At 35.2% G+C, this 12959-nt stretch overlaps 1 protein-coding gene across 5 annotated transcripts in view; it reads left to right on the top strand.

Moving 5' to 3' along the window:
* The window catches only part of COP1 (COP1 E3 ubiquitin ligase), a 279203-nt gene that overhangs the window by 180226 nt on the left and 86018 nt on the right, over nt 1-12959 (top strand). For 4 of the 5 annotated variants that reach the window (XM_007165364.3, XM_057544833.1, XM_057544840.1 and 1 more), the window contains one exon: nt 78-194. The exons of the other annotated variant lie outside the window; for it this stretch is intronic. In XM_007165364.3, coding sequence (XP_007165426.3) covers nt 78-194 — 117 coding nt within the window. The remainder of the gene's footprint in view (nt 1-77; nt 195-12959) is intronic. 5 annotated transcript variants of the gene reach the window in all.

Below are 12959 nucleotides of genomic sequence, written 5' to 3'. Positions count from 1 at the left end.
ATTAGCAGACTTTCTCAGTTACAGAAGCATTGGCCTATGTATTGTTTATTTTCATTTTTATTGTTCCTTACTCTTAGTGAAGCTATGGTCTACCAACCTAGACAACTCAGTGGCAAGCATTGAGGCGAAGGCTAACGTGTGCTGTGTTAAATTCAGCCCCTCTTCTAGATACCATCTGGCTTTCGGCTGTGCAGGTAAGAAATGAAAGATTTGTCTTCTTTTCTCGTTGGTTTTCATGACTAAGATAAAAGAACGTTTTAAAATGAATAACTTTCTTTGTAGGTTTGAACTTTATTTTCATTATTATACTCTAAATTAGAACTATGTAGTATGCCATTTTTACTCATTAATTGCTGTGCCTTAATTTCAGTGTTCTGTCTCCCATGTCTAATACATAGAGATGGGTTTGTTGATTATTTTTGTTGTTGTTCCTCTGAGTCTTTGCATGCATGAATAATGCTTATTTGTTTACAAACTTAGGTCATAATGATGTTTAAACAATGAAGCTGTATTGTTTAGACACAGGAAACCTTTTTTTTTTTTTTAATTAAAGGAAACCTAATAATTCCTTCAACAGTTATTTATTGAGTGCCTACTGTGCACAAAGCACCCATCTAGGGGCAGTGAATAAGACAGATAAAGTCTTGTATTGTGGAGTACATGCTAACATAGTATCAAAAAAAAATCATACCAAAGAAATTTTTGTTAAAGTATTTTTCTTAACTAGGGTGACCAAATGTCTGGATTTGCCTGGAGCAGTCCTAGTTTATATTATATTTGTCTTACCATCATAATTACTGATAGGGATTTCTTTCATTCTCAAAAGTGTTATGGGTTGGAAGATAAATTATATGGTCACTTTTACTCATAATTCCTTTGTCTTCTATATCTGATTTCCTACCTTGAATGTTTACTAAAGCAGTAGACACCTGTAATTTAACTTTAGCATTGTTAAATCTCCTTGATTCTTGATTCCTTTTTTTATTGATAATCTCGAGTAAAAAAAAAAAAAGATAATCTAGCACCATATCATGAACACAATATTACCTTTTAAAAAGGTAAATTTAAATCTTAATGTGTCATAACATCTTTTCCTTATTCCAACTTACTATTTATTTCACTTGCATACTGACATAATTCCATAATTAAATTCCAGGAGGGTATGGATGAACATGTATATGTGGGTAGAATTCTCTTTTCATTAGCAGATAGATTTTTTTTTTCCCACATGCTGCTCTTTTCCATTGGGACCTACTATTCCCTTATTTAAATCCCTGTTTTGTCTCTGACTAGAAATGTTACTTTGGGCAAATTGATTAACTTCTCTCCCCAAGTTCCTTATCCTTAAAATAGAGATAGCCTTTTGAGTCTCTTACGAGGATTATGAAAGGAAGATGCTGTCTGTAAAGCCCTTCGAACATGATGCTCAATAATTACTTAGTTATTATTATTAATTAATATTTTATCAGTCATTTAATTAGAGTAGCTTTTTGAGTTTTTAATATTATAAACATACTCACCAATGGCCATCTTTTTTTTTTTGTTTCAGAGTTTTTATTTCTTTTTTAACATCTTTATTGGAGTATAATTGCTTTACATTGGTGTGTTAGTTTCTGCTTTATAACAGAGTGAATCAGCTATACATATACATATATCCCCATATCCCCTCCCTCTTGCGTCTCCTTCCCACCCGCCCTATCCCACCCCTCTAGGTGGTCACAAAGCACTGAGCTGATCTCCCTGTGCTATGCGGCTGCTTCCCACTAGCTATCGATTTTACATTTGGTAGTATATATAAGTCCATGCCACTCTCTCACTTCATCCCAGCTTACCCTTTCCCCTCCCCGTGTCCTCAAGTCCATTCTCTACATCTGCATCTTTATTCCTGTCCTGCCCCTAGGTTCTTCATAACCTTTTTTTCTTTTTAAGATTCCATATATATGTGTCAGCATATGGTACTGTTTTTCTCTTTCTGACTTACTTCACTCTGTAGGACACACTCTAGGTCCATCCACCTCATGACAAATAACTCAGTTTCGTTTCTTTTTATGGCTGAGTAACATTCCATTGTATATATGTGCCACATCTTCTTTATCCATTCATCTGTTGATGGACACTTAGGTTGCTTCCATGTCCTGGCTATTGTAAATAGAGCTGCAATGAACATTGTGGTACATGACTCTTTTGGAATTATGGTTTTCTCAGGGTATATGCCCAGTAGTGGGATTGCTGGGTCATATGGTAATTCTATTTTTAGTTTTTTAAGGAACCTCCATACTGTTCTCCATAGTGGCTGTATCAATTTACATTCCCACCAACAGTGCAAGAGGGTTCCCTTTTCTCCACACGCTCTCCAGCCTTTATTGTTTGTAGATTTTTTGATGATGGCCATACTGACTGGTGTGAGGTGATACCTCATTGTAGTTTTGATTTGCATTTCTCTAATGATTAGTGATGTTGAGCATCCTAACATGTGTTTGTTGGCAATCTGTATATCTTCTTTGGAGAAATGTCTGTTTAGGTCTTCTGCCCATTTTTGGATTGGGTTGTTTGTTTTTTTAATATTGAGCTGCATGAGCTGTTTATATATTTTGGAGATTAATCCTTTGTCCGTGGATTCGTTTGCAAATATTTTCTCCCTTTCTGAGGGTTGTCTTTTCATCTTGTTTAGTTATTCCTTTGCTGTGCAAAAGCTTTTAAGTTTCATTAGGTCCCATTTGTTTATTTTTCTTTTTATTTCCATTTCTCTAGGAGGTGTGTCAAAAAGGATCTTGCTGTGATTTATGTCATGGAGTGTTCTGCCTATGTTTTCCTCTAAGAGTTTGATAGTGTCTGGCCTTACATTTAGGTCTTTAATCCATTTTGAGTTTATTTTTGTGTATGGTGTTAGGGAGTGTTCTAATTTTATTCTTTTACATGTAACTGTCCAGTTTTCCTAGCACCACTTATTGAAGAGGCTGTCTCTTCTCCATTGTATATTCTTCCGTCCTTTATCAAAGATATGGTGACCATATGTGTGTGGGTTTATCTCTGGGCTTTCTATCCTATTCTGTTGATCTATATTTCTGTTTTTGTGCCAGTACCATACTCTCTTTTTTTTTTTTTTTTAATTTTATAGCTACTTTATTTATTTATTTATTTATTTTTGGCTGTGTTGGGTCTTCGGTTCGTGCGAGGGCTTTCTCTGGTTACGGCAAGTGGGGGCCACTCTTCATCACGGTGCGGGGACCGCTCTTCATCGCGGTGCGCGGGCCTTTCACTATCGCGGCCCCTCCCGTTGCGGGGCACAGGCTCCAGACGCGCAGGCTCAGTAGCTGTGGCTCACGGGCCAGGCTGCTCCGTGGCATGTGGGATTTTCCCAGACCAGGGCTCGAACCCGTGTCCCCTGCATTAGCAGGCAGATTCTCAACCACTGCGCCACCAGAGAAGCCCACCATACTCTCTTGATTACTGTAGCTTTGTAGTATAGTCTGAGGTCCGGGAGCCTGTTTCTTCCTCCAGCTCCGTTTTTCTTTCTCAAGATTGCTTTGGCTATTCGGGGTCTTTTCTGTTTCCATACAAATTGTGAAATTTTTTGTTCTAGTTCTGTGAAAAATGCCAGTGGTAGTTTGATAGGGATTGCACTGAATCTGTAGATTGCTTTGCGTAGTATAGTCCTTTTCACAATGTTGATTCTTCCAATCAAAGAACATGGTATATCTCTCTATCTGTTTGTATCATCTTTAATTTCTTTCATCAGTGTCTTATAGTTTTCTGCATACAGGTCATTTGTCTCCTTAGGTAGGTTTATTCCTAGGTATTTTATTCTTTTTGTTGCAATGGTAAATGGGAGTGTTTCCTTAATTTCTCTTTCTGATTTCATCATGAGTGTATAGGAATGCAAGAGATTTCTGTGCATTAATTTTGTATCCTGCAACTTTACCAAATTCATTGATTAGCTCTAGTAGTTTTCTGGTGGCATCTTTAGGATTCTCTATGTATAGTATCATGTCATCTGCAAACAGTGACAGCTTTACATCTCCTTTTCTGATTTGTATTCCTTTTATTTCTTTTTCTTCTCTCATTGCTTTGGCTAAAACCTCCAAAACTATGTTGAATAATAGTGGTGAGAGTGGACAACCTTATCTTGTTCTTGATCTTAGAGGAAATGCTTTCAGTTTTTCACCATTGAGAATGATATTGGCTGTGGGTTTGTCATATATGGCCTTTATTATGTTGAGGGAAGCTCCCTCTATGCCTACTTTTTGGAGGGTTTTAATCATAAATGGGTGTTGAAATTTGTTGAAAGCTTTTTCTACATCTATTGAGATAATCATATGGTTTTTCTCCTTCAACCTGTTAATATGGTTTATCACAGGGATTGATTTGCATATACTGAAAAATCCTTCCATTCCTGGGGTAAACCCCACTTGATCATGGTGTGTGATCCTTTTAATGTACTGTTGGATTCTGTTTGCTAGTATTTTGTTTAGGATTTTTGCATCTAAGTTCATCAGCGATATTGACCTGTAGTTTCTTTCTTTGTGACATCTTTGTCTGGTTTTGGTATCAGGGTGATGGTGGCCTCGTAGAATGAGTTTGAGTGTGTTCCTCCCTCTAATATCTTTTGAAAGAGTTTGAGAAGGGTAGGTGTTAGGTCTTCTCTAAATGTTTGATCGAATTCGCCTGTGAAGCCATCTGGTCCTCGGCTTTTTTTTCTTGGAAGAGTTTTATTCACAGTCTCAATTTCAGTGCTTGTGATTGGTCTGTTTATTTTCTATTTCTTCCTGGTTTAGTCTTGGACGGTTGTGCTTTTCTAAGAATTTGTCCATCTCTTCCAGGTTGTCCATTTTATTGGCACATAGTTGCTTGTAGTAATCTCTCATGATCCTATGTATTTCTGCAGTGTCATTTGTTACTTCTCCTTTTTCGTTTCTAATTCTGTTGCTTTGAGTCTTCTCCCTTTTTTTCTTGATGAGTCTGGCTAATGGTTTATCAATTTTTTTTATCTTCTCAAAGAACCAACTTTTAGGGTTATTGATCTTTGCTATTGTTCCTTCATTTCTTTTTTTCTTTTTTTTTTTCTTAAAATCATGTCATGGGGAAGGTCTTATTTCTTTTTTTTATTTAATTTAATTTTATTTATTTTTTTATACAGCAGGTTCTTACTAGTTATCCATTTGATACATATCAGTATATATATGTCAAACCAGTCTCCCAATATATCCCACCACCCCCCCCGCAACAACACCACTTTCCCCCACTTGGTGTGTCCATATGTTTGTTCTCTACATCTGTGTCTCAATTTCTGCCCTGAAAACCAGTTCATCTGTACCATTTTCCTAGGTTCCACATATATGCGTTAATATACGATATTTGTTTTTCTCTTTCTGACTTACTTCACTCTGTATGACAGTCTCTAGATCCATCCACGTCTCTACAAATGACCCAATTTCGTTCCTTTTTATGGCTGAGTAATATTCCATTGTATATATGTACCACATCTTTATCCATTCGTCTGTCAATGGGCATTTAGGTTGCTTCCACAACCTGGCTATTGTAAATAGTGCTGCAATGAACATGGGGTGCATGTGCCTTTTTGAATTACGGTTTTCTCAGGGTATGTGCCCAGAAGTGGGATTGCTGGGTCATATGGTAGTTCTATTTTTAGTTTTTTAAGGAACCTCCATACTGTTCTCCATAGTGGCTGTATCAATTTACATTCCCACCAACAGTGCAAGAGGGTTCCCTTTTCTCCACACCCTCTCCAGCATTTGTTGTTTGTAGATTTTCTTATGATGCCCATTCTAACTTGTATGAGGTGATATCTCATTGTAGTTTTGATTTGCATTCTCTAATAATTAGTGATGTTGAGCAGCTTTTCATGTGCTTCTTGGCCATCTGCATGTCTTCTTTGGAGAAATGTCTATTTAGGTCTTCTGCCCATTTTTGGATTGGGTTTTTTTTTTTTAATATCGAGCTGCATGAGCTGTTTATATATTTTGGAGATTAATCCTTTGTCCATTGATTCGTTTGCAAATATTTTCTCCCATTCTGAGGGTTGTCTTTTCGTCTTGTTTATGGTTTCCTTTGCTGTGCAAAAGCTCTGAAGTTTCATTAGGTCCCATTTGTTTATTTTTGTTTTTATTTCCATTACTCTAGGAGCTGGATCAAAAAAGATCTTGCTGTGATTTATGTCAAAGAGTGTTCTTCCTATGTTTTCCTCTAAGAGTTTTATCGTGTCTGTTCTTACATTTAGGTCTTTTATCCAGTTTGAGTTTATTTCTGTGTATGGTGTTAGGGAGTGTTCTAATTTCATTCTTTTACATGTAACTGTCCAGTTTTCCAAGCACCATTTACTGAAGAGACTGTTTTTTCACCATTGTATTCCTTGCCTCGTTTGTCATAGAGTAGTTGACCGTAGGTCTGTGGGTTTATCTCTGGGCTTTCTATCCTGTTCCATTGATCTCTATTTCTCTTTTTGTGCCAGAACCATATTGTCTTGGTTACTGTAATGATGTAGTATAGTCAGAAGTCAGGGAGTCTGATTCCTCCAGCTCTTCTTTTTTCCCACAAGACTGCTTTGGCTATTCGGGGTCTTTTGTGTCTCCATACAAATTTTAAGATTTTTTGTTGTAGTTCTGTAAAAAATGCCTTTGGTAATTTGACAGGGATTGCATTGAATCTGTAGATTGCTTTGGGTAGTATAGTCGTTTCACAATATTGATTCTTCCAATCCAAGAACATGGTATATCTCTCCATCTTTTTGTATTGTCTTTAATTTATTTCATCAGTGTCTTATAGTTTTCTGCATACAGGTCTTTTGTCTCCCTACCTAGGTTTATTCCTAGGTATTTTATTTTTTTTTGTTGCAGTGGTAAATGGGAGTGTTTCCTTAATTTCTCTTTCAGATTTTTCGTCATTAGTGTATAGGAATGCAAGAGATTTCTGTGCATTAATTTTGTATCCTGCTACTTTACCAAATTCATTGATTAACTCTAGTAGTTTTCTGGTGGCATCTTTAGGATTCTCTATGTATAGTATCATGTCATCTGCAAACAGTGACACTTTTACTTCTTCTGTTCCAATTTGTATTCCTTTTATTTCTTTTTCTTCTCTGATTGCCGTGGCTAGGACTTCCAAAACTATATTGAATAATAGTGGTGAGAGTGGACATCCTTGTCTCGTTCCTGATCTTAGAGGAAATGCTTTCAGTTTTTCACCATTGAGAATGATGTTGGCTGTGGGTTTGTCATATATGGCCTTTATTATGTTGAGGTAGGTTCCGTCTATGCCCACTTTCTGGAGAGTTTTTATCATAAATGGGTGTTGAATTTTGTCAAAAGCTTTTTCTGCATCTATTGTGGTGATCATTTGGTTTTTCTTCTTCAGTTTGTTAATATGGTGTATCACATTGATTGATTTGTGTATATTGAAGAATCCTTGCATCCCTGGGATAAATCCCACTTGATCATGGTGTATGTTCCTTTTAATGTGTTGTTGGATTCTGTTAACTAGTATTTTGTTGAGCATTTTTACATGTATATTCATGATTGATATTGTTCTGTAAATTTCTTTTTTTGTAGTATCTTTGTCTGGTTTTGGTATCAGGGTGATGGTGGCCTCATATAATGAGTTTGGGAGTGTTCCGTCCTTTTCTTTTTTTGTAAGAGTTTGAGAAGGATGGGTGTTAGCTCTTCTCTAAATGTTTGATAGAATTCCCCTGTGAAACCATGTGGTCCTGGACTTTTGTTTGTGGAAGGTTTTTAATCACAGTTTCAATTTCATTCCTTGTGATTGGTGTGTTCATATTTTCTATTATTTCCAGTTTCAGTCTTGGAAGGCTATACCTTTATAAGAATTTGTCCATTTCTTCCAGGTTGTCCATTTTATTGGCAGAGTTGATTGTAGTAGTCTCTTAGGATGCTTTGTATTTCTGTGGTGTCTGTTGTAACTTCTCCTTTCTCATTTCTAATTTTATTGATTTGAGTCCTGTTCCTCTTTTTCTTGATGAGTCTGGCTAGTGGTTTATCAATTTTGTTAATCTCAAAGAACCAGCTTTTAGTTTTATTGATGTTTGCTATTGTATTCTTTGTTTCTATTTCATTTATATTTGTTCTGATTTTTATGATTTCTGCTAACTTTGGGTTTTGTTTGTTCTTTCTTTAGTTCCTTTAGGTGTAAGGTTAGGTTGTTTATTTGAGATTTTTCTTGTTTCTTGAGGTAGGATTGTATAGCTGTAAACTTCCCTCCTAGAACTGCTTTTGCTGCACCCCATAGGTTTTGGATTGTCGTGTTTTCATTGTCATTTGTCTCTAGGTATTTTTTGATTTCCTCTTTGTTTTCTTCAGTGATCTCTTGGTTATTTAGTAACGTATTTTTTAGCCTCCATGTGTTTGTGTTTTTTACATTTTTCTCCCTGTAATTGATTTCTAATCTCATAGCATTGTGGTCAGAAAAGATGCTTGATATGATTTCAGTTTTCTCAGATTTACTGAGGCTTGAATTGTGACCCAAGATGTGATCTATCCTGGAGAATGTTCCGTGCGCACTTGAGAAGAATGTGTAATCTGCTGTTTTTGGATGGAATGTCCTATAAATATCGGTTAAATTTATCAGGTCTATTGTGTCATTTAAAGCTTGTGTTTCCTTATTAATTTTCTGTTTGGATGATCTGTCATTTGTTGTAAGTGAGGTTTTAAAGTCCCCCACTATTATTGTGTCACTGTTGATTTCCTCTTTTATAGCTGTAAGCAGTTGCCTTATGTATTGAGGTGCTCCTATGTTGGGTGCATATATATCTATATTTGTTATATCTTCTTCTTGGATTGATCCCTTGATCATTATGTAGTGTCCTTCCTTGTCTCCTGTAATAGTCTTTATTTTAAAATCTATTTTGTCTGATATGAGAATTGCTACTCCAGCTTTCTTTTGATTTCCATTTGCATGGAATATCTTTTTCCATCCCCTCACTTTCAGTCTGTATGTGTCCCTAGGTCTGAAGTGGGTTTCTTGTAGACAACATATATACGGTCTTGTTTTTGTATCCATTCAGCAGGACAAGATTTTTGACATAAGGGTAACGGTGTTTATTAATTGTCTTGTTAGTTGATTACTACATGATGTTTTCTTATTGAGTAGAAAAAGGTAGAAAAACCATTTTTTTCCAATTCATCTTCTCAAAGCCAGTTTTAGAGAACATTGTAAGACTAAAGTAAATAGAACTACTAACAATCTGTGGTTTTAATAGAATGGTAGAGTTGCTTGCTTACTTACTTGAAGCATTTTGCAAGTTTTAAAACTGTAATTAGTATAACAGATAGGAAATGGGGGTACTCCTAAGTTATACTCTTTTAAGTAATAATAGTTTTGTTTTTCCCCCCAGAAATTAGTGATATAAATCAAAGGTAAGATTCGTATTATTCTGATTCAAGATTGATATTTATACTAATAACATATTCACTGGGAAGGAATAATGTTTCTATAACAAACAAATAGGAATTCTGAAATATTCTATTTAAACTGTGTTCTCAACAAACATTTTCAGTTTTGGTTGCTGTAAACTCTTTGTTACTCTCAGCAAACTAAACAGTTCATCCACATAAACATATACCATTTGTTTTCCCATTTTCAATACTTTCTAGTTTTTGTGATTTGATATGTGATAACTCTTAGTCTTCAAAAGGAAAAAATAACCTTTTTGTTTGGTTTGGTTTTGTTGATTAATTAATTTTTAAGTACTGATATTACTTTCCTGACTCTCAAACTTGCAGTGGTTTCTTATTGTTTAAAGAATAAACACAGAGTCCTTTGCTTTCTGTTCTAGGCGCTCCATGATTGCCTTCAGTATTCCTTATACTTGACTTATGTTGTTTATTCTTTGAAAATTTTCACTCAGAAGAATTTTTATAAAGCTTCATGTTTCATAAAGACTTCTTGATTCTCAGTAAAGTTGAGACTACATATCTTATATATGTATCTTCCACTTTTAAAAATGTATGTAATCATTTAAAAATTGTTTATATTTAATTATACAAATAGTACAGGGTTAAATCCTCATTCTCAACTTTCATATGTTACAGATAAAGCTTAAGTTCCCCTTGATCACAGATTATTAAACTGTCTCTTCAGAGGTACTTCTTAAAATACTTTTACAAGTGTCTTTCCATAGATAGGGAGCATTTTTTATGGAGATGGCCAATAAGTATTTTTCTTTTTTACAATATTTTTTGTTTTTAAAAATCAAGATGGATTCTAAAAGATGAACATGCACATTATGTAAAATATACATAGTTTTAGGTTATCTTTAGATCTCTGACTTGAATTTTTGGACTACCTTCTGCTCTTCCATGCCCTCCTCCTATATCTGTCCCCAAAATATAATTCATCCCTTTCAACTTAAGAACCTGGTGTTTAGTTTAGTTTCATTTTATAGAGCTAACATGGAGAAACTTGATAGATATGTAAGTGCTTGGGATATCTTTTATTACATTTTTTCTGTCTTATTTATTTAATGGGAAATATTTTAGGTTTGTTAGGTTCATAAATCTGCCTTGTTTTTTATTTTATATAGTGGTTGTCAGTGGGGATGTCTTTTCCTTCACATTTAAATAAATTAAATGTCTGAATATTTATTTAATAAATCTTAATTAGCATCACAACATTCATGAACATGTGTTTCAGTTATCTATACTACATCAAGGACATTTTGTTTTCAAGTTTCTAAGTAATCTGTGTGAATGCAAATGGAAGTGGCGTGCATAACGCCAATATTCAAGAAACAAACTATTCTATTATTTTGTTGTAAAATCTACTTTTGATAGTCTAGAATTTAAGAACAACTTTGAGGCACCTAGTAAATCTTTCACCTGTTTATGTCTGTCTTGCCTTCCAGGCTGTAAGTGTCGTTTAGCTAGATCTTTTTAAAAAATGGGCTTCACAGGAAATTTTATATTCATATTAAATGCAGAGATATTTTAAAGTCAGGCATTTATTATTCAGTTGTTACTAATATGATAGACATGATCATTCATTTTTTGAAACTAATATTGAGCAGTCACTACAAACACGGGGAAGTACGAAATACATGATACGCTTTCTAGAAAGATCATTAAAATAATAGAAGCAGGGCTTCCCTGGTGGCGCAGTGGTTGAGAGTCTGCCTGCTAATGCAGGGGACGCGGGTTCGAGCCCTGGTCTGGGAAGATCCCACATGCCACGGAGCAGCTGGGCCCGTGAGCCACAATTGCTGAGCCTGCGCGTCTGGAGCCTGTGCCCCGCGACGGGAGGGGCCGCGATAGAGAAAGGCCCGCGCACCGCGATGAAGAGCGGTCCCCGCACCGCGATGAAGAGTGGCCCCCGCTTGCCGCAACTGGAGAAAGCCCTCGCACGAACCGAAGACCCAACACAGCCAAAAATAAATAAATAAATAAATAAAATCAAGTAAAACTTTAAAAAAAAAAAAAATAATAATAGAAGCAAAGCACAAAATTCAAATTATTATTGGGGTCGGGGGGGAGGAGTAGAATATTTGGCTAATCAAAAAGAAAATGAGAATGGAAAGGGGGGGGAAGCATAGAAAATTTGGGATAGTTAAAAAACAGAAAATAAGCTGATAGAAATTCAGGTGTATCTAATTATTATAAATGGAAACGAGTTAACAGCTGCAAGTTAAAGGTGCAGATTAACAGACTAGTTAAAATGTTCAAAATGCAATAATATACTCTTTATAAGAGACACATTTAAAACAAGGATAAGGAAAGGTAAATGAAAACAGTTTTATTTTGGCACAGGAATAGATAGACTAGTGGAACAGAACCAAAAATAGACTTACAAATGCATGGATATTTGATACCTGGCAAAGATCGTATTGCATAGAAGTTTGGAAAATATGGAATTTTCATAGTTGGACAATTGGTGTGGGAAAATGATGTCGTAATTCATACGCCATACAGTACACAATCGATTCCAGGTAACCAAACAACCTAGATGTGAATAGCAAAACTATAAAGTATTTAGAAAATGAGTTAAGAGAGAATATCTTCATGATCTTATAATAGGGAAGGCTTTAAGATACAAAAAGTATAAGCCGTAAATGAAAGGTAGATAAATTTGGCTACAGTAAAATTAAAAACTTCTGTTTACCAAAAAATACCTGGAAAATAATTTCTTAAAAAGTCATTAATTGGGAGAAAATATGTAGAACACATATAAATGACAGAAATCTTCATATCTGTATTACATGAAGAACTCTTTCAAATAAATAAGGAAATGATAAATACATCCTACAGCTTTGCTCTTCAAAGCATACTCTGCATAGCATCAGCATCAGCATCACCTAGGAGCTTGTAAGAAATGCAAATTCTAACACCCTGACCAAGACCTACTGAATCAGAATTTCTGAAGGTGGACCCCAGGAACCTGTTTTTTAACAGGCTCCCCAGGTAATTCTTATGCACTCTAAAGTTTGAGAAACCTTGCCCTAGAGAAACATGTATTTAAATAATGTATGTAGTTGCATTATTTGCATATTCACACTGTAGAACATATTTAACAGTGAAAATGAATGAACTGCAGCTCCATGAACTGATGTGGATGAGTAACAAGCATAAATGTTGAAGGAAAGTCACAGAAAAACACACATTACAATTCTATTCATGAGCATGCAAAACGAACTACACTGTTTAGGAATATGTACATTGACCATAGGAATATGTGGTCAAACCATTAAAAAAAAAGAAAGAAATAATTGTTCTAACTTCAAATATAGCAGTTACCTCTCAGAAGGAGGAAAAAAAAATGTGATGCACAGGAGACTTTAATATTGTAGTTGTAACCACTGTAGTAGTTACAAAGATGTTGAAACTTTTCACATGTTTTATAAGCTGTCTATATGCAGGCTACTTTCCAAATCAGAAAGAAATTTTTTTTAAAAGATGGAAAAGATGTAGACTAATTTAAACAAATGCTAAAAATTAGCA

The sequence above is a fragment of the Balaenoptera acutorostrata genome, chromosome 1 (genome assembly GCF_949987535.1).
Source record: "Balaenoptera acutorostrata chromosome 1, mBalAcu1.1, whole genome shotgun sequence".
Classification (NCBI taxonomy): domain Eukaryota; kingdom Metazoa; phylum Chordata; class Mammalia; order Artiodactyla; family Balaenopteridae; genus Balaenoptera; species Balaenoptera acutorostrata.
The sequence above is the reverse complement of the archived record's forward strand: the minus strand, read 5'-3'. Positions and strand labels throughout refer to the sequence as shown.